Raw genomic sequence first — 19,318 nt, 5'->3', positions numbered from 1 at the left:
ACGTGACAGCAGCCAGCCAACGGGAGCACCGCTTCGCCAGGACAGCGACGCGCACGGCGCCGCCTTTAATCGCTCCCGGGCGCCGTTACACAGCGACAGCGCCCCGAGGCCCGGCCCCACCGCTTCCGGAATCCCGACGAGCCCGCTCCTCTGTGCAGCGGGGCAGCCCGTTCCCGCAGCCCGACCGCCGGGGGAGAGGGGAGAAGCCGAGGGCTCCTGCCAGCCCCGCTAGCACTCTCAGGAGCAGGGCGGCGGTCCCACCCAGTGCTGCTCCTTGTCGGCTCGGGCCCCGCTCTGTGCTCGAGCCTCAGCCAGCTGCGGGATGGAAGAGCTGCTCCTGCAGCAGCACCGACAGCGCCCGCCTTGCAGTGCTGAGCAATGAGCTCTGCACCAGCGCCGAGCTCTGCCCGTGAGTCCCTGTTCGCTTTCACTGTCCATCTTCCGCCACCTCGGAAATCCTGTCTATGGATTTCAGCAGATCGGCGACGAGCTGCAGCGATTCTGCTCCGGAGACCAACTGCCTGGGGTGCGGGGGAAAGACAGCGTTAGAGCAGAGAGGATAACGCGTACAGGCATTGTTTTCTGAAAGGAAACATTGCAACTAAGGGAGAACAGGGACCTGCTGAGCTGCAATACGCAATAAAGAACCCAGGTTCCAATCCAAAGAAACCTGCTGGGGATGCTTATACTCTTGCTGCTGCCATCAGCATTGAGCACCTGGGATAGCATTAGCAGAGTGTTTCGAAAACAACTTACTTAATTGAAGATTGAGAGCTTGTAATAACGGCAAGAAGGTTTTGCAGGGCTGTGTCTGCGTTCCGTTTCACCACGGCCAGGCTCGCCGACTGGCCCGACCTCAGAGCTTCGTTCTCCATCTTGTAATTCTTCAGCTGAACCTTGGGAGGAAAATAAAACGCTTGGTATGAAAACAACACAGAACTCCCAGCACTGAGCGGGGCCCAGCAGCCAGCGGGAAACCCTAAGAATATCGCTCTGTACCTGAAGTAATGCATTTTCCTGTTTCAGTTTCGTAGCGTTGTTTTCCGCTTTAACAGCCCGTTTCTGAAAGAGAATAAGGATTAGTGGGAGATGGAGGAAGGCTCAGCAGTCTCACTCAAAGTGATACGGTTTGTGCTGTAGCACCTTTGCCCTGAACACTGTGAGATGGGGATGGCACACCCAGCCAACACTTACAGTCATCAGCTGGAGGTTCTGTTCCACGTGCTGCACCATTGCCTCCAAGTCCTGCGCTTCCTTCTCTTCTTTAATTTTGTTTTCCTCGAGCTTTCTTTCAAGCTTCCTCATCCTTAAAATAAAACAGAGAATAGTACTTTTCTTGGACAAATAACCACAAGAAAAATTCTAGGGGAAGGACTAAGAAACTCTGTTCTTTCACATAATAATAATAATAAAAAAGTCATCTCACAGAACTACCTTTGTAGGCTACAGCTCGGGGGATTTCTACACTCATCATCCACTAGCACTAATGGAAACGCAGCTGAACACAGCACAACTGTACAGAAAACGTGTCTGTTCACAGTCAGTCTAGAGCATTCTGAAACAGTCACCCCACCACCATGGAAGCACCAGCTGTCCCGTGGCGAGGCACAGCACAGCAACGAGAAATTGCTACCATGGATCAGCCACGGAACTGTTTAGCCTCAGGAATTTAATGACTCCCAGAATCAAGCTGCTCACCCACCAAAATTAAAACGCTCTTCTTGCTTGAAAGGAGAGAGACTGCATCCTGCGGAGCCTTACCCTTACTTTCACAACTTAAGCTGCACGAAGCCTAAACACACTCCCAAGGTGTTAGCTCGCTGCTTATTTACCAAGCCTTTTTCAATAAGAAAAGCAGATTTGATAAAGCTTTTTAATAAATAGAGGGGAGTTCCCTTTACTTCTTCAAAGCTTTTGACTCTTTCCAGGGAGCGCCTCTAAGACTCATTTACGTGTTCCTTTCCCCACGCTGTGGCTTACGCACATGTCTGCCTGAGATTCAGAGAACTCCTGGAGCTCCCTGACCCTGCTCCTCAAAGCGGCATTCTCTGCTTTCAGCTACAAGAGAAAAAAAAGAGAAATTCTTCTTAGAGATGAGAGAGCGGCTTAACAGCACCGCAAACCTTCCAAGAGCGGTACCGGGAGAGAGAAAAAGCGGAATGATTTCCCGTGCTGAGCAGTTTTGTTTAACGTCCCAGCTTTCACGCAGCTCTTCCCTCTCAACGCCACGTAACCCAGCGCACACCCACCCGTAACCCAGCTCCCATCCACCCGGAGCAGCCCCACCTCCACCGCCCCGGGCTCGACGCGGCCCCGCTCACCTCCTCGTAGCTGCGCCGCCGCGGGGCAGCGCCCGGCCCCTCGCCCTCACAGAAGGGAGAACCGAGGTGTGCCCGCTCCGCGGCCGCGGGCCGGTAACTGCCGCTCCACTCCTCCTCGTCCTCGTCCTCATCCTCCGCCCCGCCGGGAGCCGCCGGGCCCAGCAGCAGCAGCGAGGCGCCGAGGCGAGGGCCGGGCCGTGGCGCCTGGGGAGGAGAAACGGAGCGGGGGCTGAGGAGGGCAGACTCCTCGGCGCGGCGGGCCGGAGCTCCGTCACCGCTGCGGGCCTTGGTCCGCACGAACTCGTGGAAGGAGAAAGGGTTCGGCTCAGCCGCGGGCAACTCCGCCGCCGCCATGGCTCCGTGCTCCCAGCGCGCGCCCCGCCCCCCCCGCGGCGCTCCGCCAATCCCCGCCGCCCGCCACGCCCCTTTCCCGCCCTCACCCCGCGTGCTGCTCACGTGACCCGGCGCCGGCCGGAAGCGAGGCTCTCGGGCAAGATGGCGGCCGCCGTGGGATGGCTGCGGCGCGGCGCGTGGGGCCCGGCCCGGCGGTGAGCCCCGGCGCGGGGAGGGAGCTCGTTACTCTCGGTAACGGCGGCCCCTCCCCTAACGGCGGTTTTGGCTATCCCGTAGGTGCGGGCTGGCGGCCGCCCGGAGCTACAGCGGCGGCGGATCCTACCCCAGCGTGTCGCTGACGTGCCCGCTGCCCGGCGTGCCCAAAGCCGTGTTCGCGGCGGCCGAGGGCCGGGAGCGCTTCGAGACGCGGGTGACGGTGCTGGAGAACGGGCTGCGCGTCGCCTCCCAGAACAAGTTCGGGCAGTTCTGCACCGTGGGCCGTGAGTAGCGGCGGGCGGGCGGGGCGATGGCGGCGATCGCTGGCGTGGGATCGCGCTGACCTCCTGCTCTCTGCCGCCAGTCCTCGTCAACTCCGGATCGCGGCACGAAGCGAAGTACCTGAGCGGCATCGCGCACTTCCTGGAGAAGCTGGCGTTCTCCGTGAGTACCGCGGGGTCCCCCGGTCTGCGTGCAGCACGGCAGCGTGAGGGCAGGGCCGGGGGACGCAGCGGCAGTGCCCGTTTGGTCTGTGCGAATGGGTGCTGATGCTATCTAAGGTCTGTGGTGCTCCCATCGCTGCACTCAGTGAGTATTTAACAAAAGGTTTGACTTAACAGGGGAGGCCACAGTGCTGGAGCAGCAGATGCTTGCTCTGGGTTGCGTGGAAGGGTTATAAATAGTTGCCACTCTGCTGCCTTGTGACACGGACTGTCTTTGTGCTTAGTCCACAGCACAGTTTAGCAGCAAAGATGAAATTCTCCTCACCTTAGAAAAGCACGGAGGCATCTGTGACTGCCAGGCTTCAAGGTACGATGGTTTTCCTCTGTTCTCTTTGAGGTGACTGACAGTCACTGTCACTGTGACAGCAAAAGTTGCTTTATTCCTCCGAGCAGCAGAAACCTGCTTGTGGCACTGCTAAGTAGTCCCTAAAGTGAACTGGCGGGGTAACGAAAGCCAGCACCGTTGCCTTTTCAAAGCATTTATTGAGTCATGGGCAAGCATCTTTAGCTACAATGCCCTGAAGCACCGTTACTGGGCGGATGTGATTCTCAGTGCAGCACCCATCTGCTTGCCTTGCAGGGACACCATCATGTACGCTGTTTCTGCTGATGCCAAAGGCCTGGACACGGTGGTCAACTTGCTGGCTGACGTAGCGCTGCGGCCCAGGTTATCAGGTCCGGGAACATAATATCTGCCTCAAAATGGGAGTCCCAAAGCGGGACTCTAAGTAGACTTCAGAACTCTTCATTAGATGGTGCTCATCAAGAAGCTGAAGGGTTCTCATGCAGCAAGTGGCTATCTCGCCTGGCGGTTGTTATCTCTCGCTTTCTCTCTTGTTGTAGATGAAGAAATTGAGATGACTCGAATGGCTGTACGGTTTGAGCTCGAGGACTTGAATATGAGACCTGACCCAGAGCCTCTCCTCACAGAAATGATCCATGCGGTAAAACACTGGGAAGCCTGTCCTGTGTGCAGTACCCTGCATGAGACACGCTGCATCCTCTTCCTCAGTTTTCCCTCAACTGCAGGGTTAAATTCAGCGTTTCGAAAACAGATTTTTGTGTTACTCAGGTCTCAGTGGTACGAGGGAGAACTTTGCTGCCTCTCCATTTTGGAGCTCTCCATTTTATACATGAAAGATTTCAATCTAAGTTAATAGTGACCATACATTACCCTTGCTTAGATGTTAATTTATGCTAACATCAGTGAAACAATGCTCAGTCTGGCCTTTCTCCTAAGTCTCAAACAGGCATAATTCTAAAACAGAAGGTGTAGATCGAGGGGGTGAACTAATATTTGCCACTTCAACGTACCTGTTTCCTTTTAGGCAGCCTACAGGGAAAATACAGTTGGACTGAAGAGGTTCTGCCCAGTGGAAAACACTGACAAAATTGATCAGAAAGTCTTGCACTCGTACCTGCGCAATTACTACACGCCGGACAGGATGGTGCTGGCGGGGGTGGGAATCGAGCACGAGCAGTTAGTGGCGTGTGCCAAGAAGTACCTGCTTGGAGTGGAGCCGGTGTGGGGTAGCGCGCAGAGCCAGGACGTGGACAGATCTGTGGCTCAGTACACGGGCGGCATTGTCAAGGTAAAAGGAAGGTGGAGGTGGCCTTTTCCTTTCTGGTGGAGTTGCTGATTTGGATTTGAACTTTTTTTTTTTTTTTTTAACAGGACTTGCTTTTTTAAAATGACATACTGTTTTTATAGAAGTAGTTATGAATGTGATCCCAAACCGGCCGTGGCAGCCCTTATCTGGGTGACGAGTTAATGAATAGAAATTTATCAAGCCAGATAAAACAGATGTGAAAATCAATCCTAATAAGTTTGTCTGCTTTTCACACAGGTTGAAAAAGACATGTCAGATGTGAGCCTGGGCCCTACCCCAATCCCAGAGCTCACCCACATTATGATTGGGTTAGAAAGCTGCTCATTTTTAGTAAGTATCGACCTAAGATACTGTGTGTTGGTTGGCTGTACTTGCAGAAGCTCAGGCTACTATGTCTCAGTACATAAACACTGGCACCCTTGCTGCTGATGGAACCTGTCTGTACAAGCAGCTTGTTCACTGACCATTTGATAAAGGCACTGATCTTTACGTTCCCCTTGTGCTGTTTCTGATTCTTTCTCTCTCTTCTCATCCTTGATCCTTGAGAGCCCTGCTTGGTCTCTGCTGTTAGGTGATGGAATTTCTTCTTGTATTTCAGGAGGACGACTTCATTCCCTTTGCAGTATTAAATATGATGATGGGAGGCGGTGGCTCTTTTTCAGCTGGAGGGCCTGGCAAGGGCATGTTCACCCGACTGTATCTCAATGTGCTCAACAGGTTTGTTTCTGTTTGCTTAATGGATAGCAGACACTGTCTTCTGCAGCAGGCTGATGTGGAAGGCCTTGTCCTGTGAAAGACATCGGCTTATTCTGCTGGAAATATACAAGACTGATTTGCTCATTACTGGGCATTTTGAAAGGGTGAAAGGTCAGAAGTGAGCTGGAATCCTGTCTTCTTCCATTAGCCCAATCCAGGCAGGGAATACTAAAAGAATTAGCTGTAGGTACTAGTAATACTACTCCACTGTTTTCTTTTTAGTCTGAAGGATTCAGAGGACAAGAAGGAAAGACTGTCAGAGGCAGGGACTGACAGTTCCTTGTAGCACTACTGAGAAGCCTGAAAATGAGCGAGGAGGGGACGTGCTGTCCATGTTTCTTTAATTTGATACTTAGATTCTATTTTCTAAACTTTTAACATTCTGTTTGTGTACTCACAGGCACCACTGGATGTATAATGCAACTTCTTACCACCACAGTTACGAGGACACAGGTCTCCTGTGTATACATGCCAGTGCAGATCCCAAACAGGTATACAGTCCTGTATTCAAAGATAGGTGTCCTTAAACAGTAATTGCATCACTTATGACCAAACAGTGATATGAATTAGATCTTTTGTACTTGAGGATAACGTAGGGGTAGCAGATTATCTATAAACTTGTAACACTGCAAAACTATTGGAATCCAACAGAACATTCTTCTGAATTAAACTAGATGTTGAGCACGTTATGCTGTCCTAACAGAATATTAATCACTTTTCTAACTTTCTTTCAAATATCTGTTTTTCTTAGGTGCGAGAGATGGTGGAAATCATCACAAGAGAATTCATTCTAATGGCAGGAGCAATAGGAGAGGTCAGCAACCTAACTTGCAGACTACGTAGATGGTCTTTGAGCTGAAGTTTTTTTTTTTTGCATGGCATTTTTGCATTGTATTGGCCTTGTGGGGGTGAACTTCTGTAGTACTTCATGTATTTCCATAAAAGAACGTAGTAACTTTAGCAGTGTGTTCACAAAGAGGCAGATCTTTGCACAACTCTGAAGTGCTCCACAGCTTTTCACAACAATCTTAGAGCAAAAGAAAGGCTGTTTGGACCAGAATATGGCACTAATCCAGCCACTCTTGTGTTTTCCAGAAAACAGTGGTAGCTTGTATTAGAGAGCAGTGGCCAGTCCTTTTTGCAGATGTTTGTATTTGCTGCTCGTTTGCAGGTAGAACTTGAGCGGGCGAAAACGCAACTGAAATCTATGCTCATGATGAACCTTGAGTCTAGACCAGTTATCTTTGAAGATGTGGGAAGGCAAGTGTTGGCAACAAACACAAGGAAACTACCTCACGAGCTCTGTGCACTCATCAGTGAGTAAACCAATTTTCCTTCCCTGGATTGATTTGTAGGTACAATCTGGGGGTGGCAACTTAAAAGAGATATTCTTATAGCGTAGATGAATTGCTCTAGGATGAGGACATAAATACTAGACACATATTTCAAACTGATCGTTTCAGTTGCTTGCAAGCTAGCGTGGCTTTGGTGTGGGTTTGTTTGTCAGAAGAAGGGCAAAAGCTGAAGCCTGGTAGAGAAGGTCTATATCTGTGCTATTTAGAACGTGGCTGTTACAGCTCTGGCTTTTTTTTTTTCCTTTTTTTTCACTGCAGGTAAGGTGAAATCCTCTGACATCAAGAGAGTGGTCACTAAGATGCTCCATAAAAAGCCAGCTGTGGCTGCACTGGGTGACTTGACAGATCTGCCCACTTATGAACACATCCAAGAGGCACTTTCCAGTAAGGATGGTCGGCTTCCTCGGATGTACCGGCTCTTTCGATAAAGCAGCTCTTCCTGAATCTGCCTGAGAGACTTGCTGCTTCTTTCTTCTTTTTTTTGTGCGTTTATAATACTGCTACAACTCCACTCCCTCCCAGATGTTTCCAGGCACACTGTGCAAACACGGAGCGATATTACAGCTGAGCAAAGCTGCTTCAGAACACTGGGCTACGAAGAGCTCATGGTGTTGGATTTACAGGTCCATTGTGGCTCGGGATGAGTACTCTGACCCTCAAGAGAAGATGGGTGTATACAGCCTTCTCTTGGTACTGGGGGGAGCACAGCAACCCCCGATATTTATCACTGCAACTGAAAGTGTGTACCTGAGGAGGCACTGCTGTGTATTATCACTAAGTCATATTGTAGGAGCAGCCTTTTCAGCAGCAGCAGTGTGCCTTGAGGAATGGAGTGACCTGCCTTCCCTGGCAGGCACAGCACCCTTGCAGGGCAGACAGGTGGCAGCAGGCCAGATGGGATTAAATAACAGAAGGCTTCAGGCCAATAATTAGGGCTGTGTTCCTCTAATTAATAGCTTTCCCTCAGAAGGGTGCTCACCACACTTGTTGGTAAAGAATTTGCTTTAGATTACAGTTCAGTTTGACAAGCTGTTGTACTCCAGTGAGACACACTGTGAGGCATCAGACTTGTGTGGGTATAGGAAGGCTGCTGAAAATGCTGCTGAAGAGCTTGGCTTACATATCTGAATTCAGAGAATATTACAGCTGTTACCAGGGTGAACAAGTATTTGGTCAAAATGACTTGGGAAAATATTGGTTATTATCCATATGAAAATAGGCAGCAAGCGTCCTGCAATGCAGGTTCTGTTCCAAGCATCATGGATTATTTCACTGCTGTCATTTACCATCTGTAACACTCTTAGAAATCATATGTCTAGGTGTAACTTAATAATTATGCTAGAACCCAAGGGAAAGTAGATTTTCACTTAAAAGTGAATTATGCTAAAGAATAAAAGTTGTTTTTTACTCCTAAATCCGTATTGAAAGGAGCTGCTGCTGCACCTGAAACTTGTACCCTACCTTTCTTCAAAGTGTCAGTCAGATTAACTTAAGGCCTGGCAAAAAAGAAGGCAGAGCTGTCAGTCCTACACTGGAGTGGAGCTCAGCTAGCAGTTAAGCTCAATGAAATGCCAACGTTTAGAAAGCTCATGATATTGAAAGTGATGGCTTGGGACTGCCATCGTGCTCCAGAAAGAGAAAAAAATGGCAAACATTCAACATGCTGAAGAAACGGGGACCCAGGAGAGAGAAAGCACCTTGATTTGAATAATCCCTTGCTCTGTGGGCTTAAAAATGGAGACAGCTGCATCGCAGCATGTCACTGGCTCGTTGTGTATCGTAAGGAACGACCAAACTGGGAGCAGAATACCACGAGGCAGCTGTGATCTGCTTCATCACCATACCTTACAGAACTGGAACAAAACATGTTACGTTGCTCCTCACAGAACTCACGGTGTGGAAGTCTTATTCAATTGCTGTGCATGTTTTTAAAGAGAATAAAGAAACCTCTAAATGACTGAAGCAAGTAGCAAGATTTCTGAAATTGAGCAGTTAAGCACTAAGTTTCCTGAGCTGGCAGGTGAAATGCCCTTTATTTATTTAGTGCAAATAATACCAAAGAAGCCTGTCTTGGTTTTCCAGATGAAGAATGGCTAAGGTCACCCGAAGGGTTAGCAGGATCACAGTCAGATGGCTGCAGTTCTGATCGCCCTGCAATAAGACTGGCTCTCATTTAAGGTACCATACTCATTTATTTTTTTATTCCTTTAAAAAGAAAGGAAATCCAAATCCTGGTGGCTACAGACAGGTCAGTGCCATAGATGTTTGTACCGCAGAACAGAAGCCCTGTCTTGGACAGGTTGCATAGTTAGCAGCACTTCCAAATTGTTTGCATGGTGTTACGTACTGAGGTGATTAATAACCCAGCCAATCTGTGCCTATCAAATATTAGCTGTACTTCACCTTTTACCAATGCCATACCACTTCATGTGTAAATTTAGCCTTAGGACAACGCTACGTCAAAAATGGCAAAGTGATTCACAGTTCACTGAATTGGGAAAATAAAAACAAAGGGAATTTAACCGTCATCAGAGGTAACAGAATTGCGCTGATCTGAATTGCTGCAGTTTCCCTGCTTGCTTCCTCAGTACTTGTTTAACATCTTAATCACTTTGGTGGAGCATTACATTAGCTGCATTTAGACTGTTGGCTTCAACTTGAGTGTCCTGCTGCAGGAGAAGTGGGGGAGGAGTGATTTAAGGAAGGGATTGCTTCCAGCAGTCTTAACAGACAAACGTATGGGGTGAGAGACTGGTACCCCCCCACTAACAAAAGGCCTACAGAGCAGTTATTGAAAGGCAATGCTTGTACACCTCGAATGTACAAGAGTACACTCATACAGACCCTGCTGCTGAGGACCAAAAAAGCCCAACACAGGAGTAACCATCCCCAGACAGAACTGCCAGAGTCCCCTAACTGGTCCCCATTACACATTTTACAGAACACTGCACATTCAGCTACACATAAGGAAAAAAAACCCCACAACATACATGGGTTAACCTGATCAAATCAAAGAGACAAACCAACGTTTTCACCTTCCTGCAGGTTTTTTTCTTAGGTCCCTTGCCCCCAGTCATGCCAGTTCCAAGAGATGTGGACCCTGCATGGAGCCATCCTAGAAGAGGCAGACTGCACCTGGTCATTTCCAAAGACAGTATGGTCAGAAATATTGCGTCTGCTGGAATGGATGCCCTAAATAACCAACTCCTTTTTCTTCAGCAAAAGCATTTGAGCTATATGGATTACCTCATGCAAATGAATCCAGGATGAGGTTTAAGACATTCTTCACAAGCCCCAGCAACTGCCAGAGGTGCTTAAGCAGACAATTCCCTGCAGATTTTGCTGTGGCTTGAAATCCTCTTTCCAGGCACCTCTAAGCCAAGCGTTGCAGAGTTCTTAGCTCAGGAAATGCTACATATGCTGCTGGATTTTTGGTCCTTTTGCTGTCGTCGATTCTGAAGTTCCCTTGTAATCCGTCTCTTTATCCCAATTAAGTAGAGTTCTCTGTCAAACTGCCCTGCAGCAAGTGGAATACTACAATATAAGAACAAGCCATTAGATTGGGGCACAAATGCATTCTTGTTTGCCCAACATTTACCAACTAGTTCAGAAAACAGAGGGCCAGATTTATTTTTTTTAAACCTTTTTTGAGGCATTCAAATATTGCTCTGGGAGAAAACGAGCGAAGCAGATTTCTCCCCCAGCAACAAGATAGGGTTTTTCACAATACATTTAAACAAAGAACAAATTGGTCATAAAAAGGCAAATCTACTTTCAATTTAAGCATGAAAATAATTGCATTCACAAGAGGTATACGTGCAGCATATTGTTCTTCATAGCTCTGAAACAAAAACAACACAGTAGCAACAGACTTCATTTATCTCCCCTCAGGAGGATTAAGAGACCTGGCAGCCAGGATTTCTGATGTTAGCTGCAAGGCTTAAGCACTATTATTGCTCTGACCACTGCAATATACATTGGGTAAAAAAACCAACCGTGCTACAGGGCACTGCAGGGGATTAACTGTGTTTTGGGACTCTCTCAGTGCGACAAACACTGAGAAGGAGCACGTCCTCAGGATTGCTGCAGACGTGCAGTTACACAGAACGGCACCAAGAGGCACTCACTTGTCTCTGCCAGGCCTCACTTTCACACGGAACAACGCAAACACAGGACGGTGGTCTGAAGTTTTGATCACAGGACAAGATGAGTATTTAACAGCTTGGATGTCGTCTCGGTACCGGCTGCGGAACACCACTCGATCCTGGGAGACAGAGAGGAAACTCATGGTAACTCCCTTTGCCTATTTACACTGGAGAGAAGCACCAGTTCATTTATTACACTCTACTGAGTGAAATTCTTGGGCAGGGATACAGTCACGAAGAACGTATGTCTGATCCCAATAGCACTTCTGTGTCCAGTTCTGAGCACAGAGGATAATGCACCGTAACAGGAGGTGAGGCAGGAAAAAGTGAGCTTGGCAGTCTGTGACAAACTCGTGCATTCCACAATCCCTTCTTCCAAGTTCCACGTGCCCTGCTGCCCTTGACAAATTTCAGCATGGCTGTATCTCATGCAGACCTGCTACAGCAGGGAGCACATTCAAGGCAGCTTTTCAATGTAGGTGAGAATCCCCTCTGGAGACAGGTAAAAGCCAAAGCAGCCCTTCCAAGAGCGCTGCTCTGAAATCCTCTCTTACCGTGTAGGAAGGAGTCCTCTGTTTGGAAGTGGTGTCATAGCTGTCCTTTCCTATGTCAAACTTGTAGGAAGGACGGAAATGAATGTCAGCCTCTTGGAATCCTTTGAAGATAGACCCTGTATGGGAGGGAGAGAACAACATAAACAACAGACTCCTTCCCAACACCCTGGCACACATTCTGCACTTATTCAACACTGTTGAACTGATGCTGGGTAGGAACAGCAAGCATGTACATACATGACTATAGAAGACTAGGCTCTGGAAACGTAGGAAGCTCAGGTTCTTAAATAGTGAAGATGAACAGCTAGTCTGTGCCCACTGAAACAAACAACAGCACTATCTGTATGTACTTTCCCTTCCATTGAAAGCTCACAGTGCTTTGCATATGCTGTCTGCTCAATCTAAATGCCAGCGGTGCTGTGAGATAATGATGTCCATTTTACAGAGGAGTCAGATGAAACAGAGCAATAAATAGCTTGGCAGACTCCACAAGATGCACAGCAAAATGCAGAATTCTCTTCAACAGACTCCCACTAGATTCGGCAACTACTGAGTTCCCTTTCTAGTGATCTTAACAAGGGAAAGCAGTGAACATGTTCAGGAAATAGGGAGTGGGCTGTAATCATTTCTACGTGTAGAAAACTTTGTTCCTGCAGGCTGGGGAGAAGCACAGCTGTTATTACCTCTCCCCATTTCACTGGTAAGCTGGTCATAGGCCAGTAGTTTGGAGACGCCTGTTTCGGGATTCTGGTTCAAGATGGAATCCACAGTTTCACGGTCCTTATTCAGTCGGAAGTTGAAGTCACCAAACCAGAATACTTCATCAAACCGAGTTGTGACATCACCTGCAAATTCAAGGCAGAAGCATGGGTGTCAAAGGAAACATTCGAAACACTTCCGAAACCAGACAAAAATCCCAAACTTCTCTTTCCCTTTGAGTTTCGAGGAAAAATAAAGCATGTGATGTAGCTCCATGTTCGTTGAAACGAAACTCCCTCCATTCTTTAGAAACGAGAACTGTAGGATGCAGAGTTAACTGAGAGCGCTGCTAGCTATGTTCAAGGAATGGGCATAAACTACTTTTTATTAACAAGAGATGTAACACTTGAGCATGTTTTCTGCCTGTGGACATCAGAGAACAAGGTAATTTAAAAAAGCAGTAAAAAAAAGAATTTTAAAAGTAACGCAGGAACAAGGAAAACAGATCCATCCATCTGTAAGCCTAAAATGGTATGACTGCAGAAACTGGTGCTACACTGCAGGCAGAAGCCCTTTCTCCTAGAAGGAGGACTGAGCTCTACATCCAGACATCACGTTAACTTCACAGTATTAAGAAACAATAATGGAATGTGGCAAACAATACATTTGCAAACTGAAGTAATAAAGTTCTTTCCCTAAGTTCTGAAAAGCTAATTTTTGCTAGTTCTAGAAACCACTAGAAAAACAAAACGTAGTATTTGTAAGATCACACAAAAATTATCTTAGTGCCCCTCTGAGAAAAAAATACATCACATTAAAATGACTTCTGAACACTCTTCCTCCTCCTCAAGTTCTTCTCTCAAATATCCCCAAAATTATGCTTCAAGGAAAAATGAGAAAATCGTGTGAATAATAACCACCCTCACAGAGAAAGACACACGGTCCCTTTTTGTATCAACTAACTCCAACAAGCCTTCTCTTCCTCTCTTCCTTTGTGCACTCTCCTTCGTTCTGCACGAACCCTGCTCATCTGGGCTCATCCACAAGAATGTTTCACACTTACTAGAGCTGGATCGATACGGATTCGTGTCCGGAACGACCTTAGGAAGGGTAAGTGCTTGGATGGTTTTGTTGTAGTCCAGCTTCCTCTCATTCACCTTACTGTCCCCAGCTGAAATACAGAAATCCCACCACTGGCATCATTTGCATTCAGCTCCATTTCTGATGATAACAATAGCTTTCAATGGGAATCAGACATTCCACAAATAAAAAGGAACAGTGACCCAGGGAGCATGCAGACTAATAAATAATGGCAGAAAGTGTGGAAAAAGGGAAACAAATGCGCAGAGCTCATTTTTGTTTTCTGAACAGTTTCTTTTCAAGTTTGCTACCAAACATATCCCCCTCCCTCACCCTCTTCAGCACAGCAGCACTGAGCTTTGACTTCAATCTGTCCTGTTCTTGTGTTCCCCTGCAGCCTTCTTACTTTCGAAAATCTCCCCCCTCCTTCCTCGGTCAGGACACTTCTAACAGAACTGTAAGCGTCTCACATGTGAAATGGGAGGTAATGAAGAGAAAGGAGGTCCCAAAAAACGTGAAGCAGATTCCCAGAGCTCCCTTGGTTTTGATCTGAGATACGATTCGAGTTGTCACTGTGGCATATTCCACTTCTGGAAGGAGAAAGAGAAGCTGCTGTTAGAGAAAAGCTCCAGAGAGAATGAGTACGAAAGGGAGGAGAGAGACAGCCCTGGAGAAAAGGACAAGACACCTGGTAGCAGCAGTCCTTTCACCTCCCCATTCTCCAGCTCATACTGGACCACACACCTGAGCAGAACCAGATCAGGTCCCTTCGAATGAAGACGGACATGTAGAGCACCCCGTGCGCAGCAGAGTAGAGCATGACGTAGTGGGGGCCCAGGGTCTCTTGGAGGCGGATTTCCCACTCTCTTCTGCAGGAGAGAACAACAGCTGGATCACAAAGACAGTACAAGAGACAATAACCAGGAAAGAAAATCAGCACGGTGAAAACAGAGCCATCTCTCTAATGAAGAAAGGCAAGTAAGTATAAGCAAAACCTCCGCTGCCAAAGCAATGCTGCAACGAAGGCTGCTCAGTCCAAGTCATGACTGCATAAGCTATGGAGCAGGGCCTGCACATTGGTGACTGATCTTTCCAATCCAAGGAAAAACAATTCCCACTGAAAAGATAATCTAAAAAAAAAAAAAAAAAAAAGCAGGGACTGACACGAAGCTCTGACCTGCTTTTCTAGGGCTAGTCAATCTTATATAGTCAATTTTGGAGTAACGTAGTACTAATGAGCACAAGATTGCTAACAGCAGCAGTCAGTGAGCTAGGCTACAGCTGGCTTAGATAACAAGCTTACTGAACAGGAGTTCTTCTGTTAGCTGCCCTGCGGACGGGCCAAGTTCTCTATTTATAGATTTTTGTGACATTTTCCTCTAACACCCATTTCCCATGGTGCTCATGCAATACAATTCACAGACTTTACAAGGCGGTTCACGAAGAATATGATTATTTCCAGACTAATTAAAAACAGAGCTACTAGCTAACAAGAAAAAAGGACAGTTCATTACATTGTTTTTGCTACCTGTCTGGACAGCCTTCTTGAACCCCAATGACATACATGTCCTGGGCATAGTCAGGATCTGTTGGTAACAAGAAGTCATCCAGATTCTCTGGAAGCTCCTGTTATTAAAAAAAAAAAAAAATTATGAAATAGTTAATACAAAAGTAGAAGTGCAGATAAAGCTACAAGCTCTACAAACAGCTCACGCTCCTAAAATAGGATAATACAAAGAATACTCCTTCCCAAAGGTAGATCCCAACTGCTGTCACTCCAGCAGTGACCAACACTCTGCAGGTGAGCTACACGGGCTGAGGATGTGACATTCCTCATTTCCCCTGACACGTATTTTTTCACCAAGTTCACAGGCTACTTACTGAACACCACAAGGGCTGCTTGTGTTCCTCCAAGCACAGCTTCTCAATCATCAGTTTGAATCAATTGTAAATTCCTATGCTAAGCAAAGATGCAGGCAGGAGATGATATTCTTTAGAGATGTCCTCTAAGTACTGAACTATCAGTCCTCTTCACATGACCCTAACAGCAGCAGAGCGCAAAGGAGCTGCCACAAAAAGCCAGAGAAGCACTAGGAAGCTTCTTGCTGTTTCCATACCCAGTACCTGAGGAACTCCAGGACCCAGACTTTCTCACTAAGCTGAATATGCACGGGAGGGCCCTGTCATTTGGTAAAGACAATGAACTCAGGTTGACTAGGAACAAGGTCACGAAAAGAAAAAACTATCACCTCAGTCCTTTAATAAATACAGGGTTACCACTGCCAAAAGTATTCTGGAGAATTACGTGCACGTACCTTCTGGCCTTGCATGTTCCAGGTGGCCACAAAAATTCCAATATTCCGATCAGGGAAATATCTGCTAAGTTCTTCTGCTCCCAGTAAGGCACCACTTGCCAAAAGGCTGCCTTCCAAATAGCTTCTGTGAACAGGAGACCCATAAAAGAGCATCTAAGAAAACGGCATGATGATTGGAATACAGATTTGTAACACTCAAACCTTGAGTGAATCAAGAATAAACCTTCAGCTCAAGAAAGCAATGTCCTTATATACTATCCTGCTAACTTAAGAGTTTACCAGAACATTTGCAGTTTTCAGAAACTCAAGAAGTAATTGACACGCAGAGAAATATAGGACAACTCAAAGCAGAATGACTTTCCCTTTTATTACTGCCACCCACTCTTTGGATCAACGGTCCAAAGACATCTATCCCCTGAGGTCCTGCAGAGCACTGTGTACCTACAGCACACAGTTGTCAGCTGAGCACTTGGTGTCCTTCACGTTCCAGCACGCTTGCTGACCTGTGCCACATCAGAGTGTTGGTGCTGCGTGCTGGGACGTCTTTAGAGTGAGGATTCAGCACCTTAACAAGCAAAATCAGGCCCCCTTCAATCAATAATCTAAGCTTAACTAATTATGAAGACAATCAACTTGAGTAAGAGGTCAGGGCCCCAGTAGGAGAAAGTGCTATACTGAGATCTGAGATTTTTCCTCAAGAGAATCCTGGAAAATTGGAGGCAGAGGAGCTCCTGAGGCAAACCCAAGCAGTTTGCAGGGTGCTACTTGATTCTGACACATACCAAACAATCCCAGCGTCTGCAGAGGATGGTCTGCGCCCTGCAGGGTTGTGGCAGGCACACAAAGGCACCTACAGCATAACAATTTCAAACAATAACATTTGAGCAAAGGGCTTTTTCCTGCCCATTAATGTTTCAGTTCAAGACCAAGGCACTTTTTTATAGAAAAATTCCCAACTGTTAGCATGCACAGCTACTGTTCCTATACTTCCAAAACAGCTTACTTAAATACTACAAGAAAGCTGACAGCAAATCTTCTGCTTATGAAAAACAACACACGGCCAAAAGGAGAATACAGAGTATTTGTACCAGTATTTTCACCTGCAAACTGCTCCCAGTCTCCCCAGTAAGTTAAAAAACAGAGAACTTCAGTGACTTACAAGTTCTCTGCCCCTGACCATCAGGGTTCTGCAAGGCAGCTGGCACCTACCACACACAGCAGACTTTGGCACAAGAAGCTGGAGGACGTACCTGCTTCGAACATCCTTGGAACGAATGGGAGTGAGCAGGCTGAACGTAGATTTCATGGAGTCTGTGGAGCAATTATCATAGACCATCCCGTTGCCATGCAGCCTGGTGTCACTCAAGCTGTTGCTTACCCTCCCAAACTTGTGCTGAGAATAATGGCGATAATCCATCAGATCTGGGTCAATCTTATTAGCTGTCCTCAGCGTATGAGAGGCCACATTGAGCTCCATGGGCGGCAGAGGTCGAGCTGGCATTATTTGGGACAGCCGGGGTTTGCTGCCCGCAAACGCTTTCCCACGCAGAAGCCCACCGAAGGCACTGGAGATCTCGGAGGCTCGTTTCCCCAGGTCAGAAGTGCTTCCTTTGCTTTTCCCCACGGGACTTTCTTCCGAGGCATCTGGTGAACCGTGCAAGGAGTTTGGCTCGCAACACTGACTGCAGGGGGTTGCTCTGCCCCTGATGGGAGAGGTGAGAGATGCCTCCTGCAGAGAACCATTGGAGGAACTCGTCTCATTGGGATCGGTCAGACTTTCCTGACTAGTTCTAAACCGCCTCCACCTCCTCCAGTTTTTCTCATCCAAAGATGCAGCACGCTCCAGCCGGGGTTTCCTCGGAGGCCTTGGGGTAATTGATTTAATTTTCATGTTAGCTTTGAGTTCATCCGGTAGAAACTTTAAGGTTTCATTTAAAAAGGTGTCCACACGTGGAGGATCTTCAAAGGTTAGCATGCCATTGCCGCTGGCCTCCTTCCTTGCTGCTTTGCCCGCTTTTTTAGCTTGCAGGTCCTGTACTGCTCCACCCTCTGCCCTCTGAGTAACGCATGTCCCTGAGTGCTGCGAAAATCCATTGAGAGAACTCATTCTCCTCCTGGGTACCAGCTACGGACTGCTCCACACGTGAAGTTCCTCACAGCATAGCTTTCTTCCCCTTGCTTACTCTGTGGGCTCACAGAGCTTTATCCAAGCCAGAAAGACGTGGAGCTTGAAGACAGTTCAGTCTTTGGTTGAGAACAAAGGGAAGGGGTGTGTGTAGGCAGCTGCATTGTCTGCAAAATTTCAAGAGGTAGAACACCTGAATTTTCCCAAAGCAAACACGTAAGAATGAGAACTTCCTGAGCTGCAAACTCCGGACCGCAGTCAGGAAGCCAGCTCCTTGTAGGACCACGTTCTAGAACAATTCAAACCTTAACACGACCTTGCACCAATGTTATTCTCATTTTTACAAGAGCAGAACGGCGACCTGGCTTCCCAACTGCTGCAGACATCACCTCGAACACGTTTCCTTAAGCAAAGAGCTCCGTACCCCCATCAGCATGGCGACAAGCTAAAACTGCCCATCCGCCTCTGCCAGTCCTTGTAACGCTGCCGGCCGGCCCTGCTGCACAGCGAGTCACGGCGCTCAGCCTCCAGCCAGCGCCGCAGGCCGGGAAATTTCCTGTGGCCTCACAGCAGGGAGCTCCCAGCCAGGCGCTCACCGCCGCCTTTTCCTCCCGCATCGAACCCCGGGCACTGCTGCTGAAAACGAGAACGCGCCCCCCCCCTACTTTTAGGGATACAGAGCTGGGTTCAAGGCAAGCCCTCTTTAGGAGGGGATGCATCCGCATCAACCCCCCGGAACGAACAGCCCCGCTAGAGCAAAGCAGGAGGCGGCTGTCGCACGCTCGGGACCCCCGCCCTCCTCCCTCGTGCCCGCCCCAGGAGCGCGGCCCCGCGCTACCGCCCCCCCCTTCCCCACACCCGGGGACACCCCCACTCACCGCTGAGAAGAACACGGCCGCGCTCCCTCGCGGGGTTCGCCGCCGCGCGGAGGAATCCTCGCGAGGAATCCACCTCAACGCCGAGCGAGACCCGGGCCCCGGCAGCGCCAGGCGGGCCCGGAGCCGCCCCGCTCCCTCCCGCAGCCGCCGCCCGAGGCCCGGCGGAGGAGCAGGCCCCGCGGCTCGGCCTTAGCAACGGCGGCGGCGCCGGGCCCGCCCCGCCCGCGGCATGGCGCTGCAACGCCCCCCGGCGGCCGGAGGACTCAAGCAAGAACCACAGGGAGGAGTGAAATGTGAAAGTGCTCCAGAGCGCAAAATATTTTATTTAAGAATTTACAGTGTCAAATCTTACACTTAGGAAAGATAGCCGCTCCCAGCTGAAAGGAAGCCTTCTTGAATTAAGATGTCTGGCAGTCTCTACTGAAAGG

The 19,318-nt window shown here is 48.4% G+C and overlaps 3 protein-coding genes across 5 annotated transcripts; 1 reads left to right on the top strand and 2 right to left on the bottom strand.

The window, feature by feature from the left end:
* SDCCAG3 (serologically defined colon cancer antigen 3) lies at positions 36-2,723 on the bottom strand. The gene is made up of 6 exons (XM_021413833.1): positions 2,322-2,723; positions 1,985-2,058; positions 1,195-1,306; positions 1,000-1,062; positions 757-896; positions 36-521 (listed from the first exon to the last, which is right to left on the bottom strand). The coding sequence occupies exons 1-6, from the start codon at positions 2,673-2,675 to the stop codon at positions 428-430; spliced, it is 837 nt and encodes a 278-aa protein (XP_021269508.1). The 5' UTR covers positions 2,676-2,723; the 3' UTR covers positions 36-427.
* PMPCA (peptidase, mitochondrial processing alpha subunit) lies at positions 2,768-9,056 on the top strand. The gene is made up of 13 exons (XM_021413826.1): positions 2,768-2,869; positions 2,952-3,154; positions 3,235-3,314; positions 3,598-3,680; positions 3,954-4,048; positions 4,217-4,317; positions 4,702-4,965; positions 5,221-5,313; positions 5,582-5,700; positions 6,140-6,230; positions 6,491-6,553; positions 6,911-7,055; positions 7,353-9,056. Exons 1-13 carry the CDS (start codon positions 2,817-2,819, stop codon positions 7,520-7,522), a joined length of 1,560 nt encoding a protein of 519 aa, XP_021269501.1. The 5' UTR covers positions 2,768-2,816; the 3' UTR covers positions 7,523-9,056.
* On the bottom strand, positions 9,267-19,064 carry INPP5E (inositol polyphosphate-5-phosphatase E). Of its 3 annotated transcripts, XR_002443592.1 has the most exons (12): positions 18,891-19,064; positions 17,138-18,179; positions 15,888-16,011; positions 15,101-15,198; positions 14,317-14,441; positions 14,043-14,162; positions 13,556-13,663; positions 12,477-12,638; positions 11,794-11,909; positions 11,222-11,358; positions 10,341-10,628; positions 9,267-10,229 (listed from the first exon to the last, which is right to left on the bottom strand). XR_002443592.1 is itself a non-coding variant. In XM_021413818.1 (11 exons), the coding sequence occupies exons 2-11, from the start codon at positions 17,992-17,994 to the stop codon at positions 10,496-10,498; spliced, it is 1,980 nt and encodes a 659-aa protein (XP_021269493.1). In that variant the 5' UTR covers positions 17,995-18,179; positions 18,891-19,064; the 3' UTR covers positions 9,267-10,495. The 3 variants fall into 3 exon arrangements, 2 of the variants coding, with proteins under 2 accessions (XP_021269493.1, XP_021269494.1); XM_021413818.1 differs by having other exon boundaries at positions 9,267-10,628; XM_021413819.1 differs by lacking the exon at positions 14,043-14,162 and having other exon boundaries at positions 9,267-10,628.

Source organism: Numida meleagris, chromosome 16 (genome assembly GCF_002078875.1).
Source record: "Numida meleagris isolate 19003 breed g44 Domestic line chromosome 16, NumMel1.0, whole genome shotgun sequence".
In the NCBI taxonomy this organism is placed as follows: domain Eukaryota; kingdom Metazoa; phylum Chordata; class Aves; order Galliformes; family Numididae; genus Numida; species Numida meleagris.
This window is presented reverse-complemented; position numbering and strand designations above follow the sequence as displayed.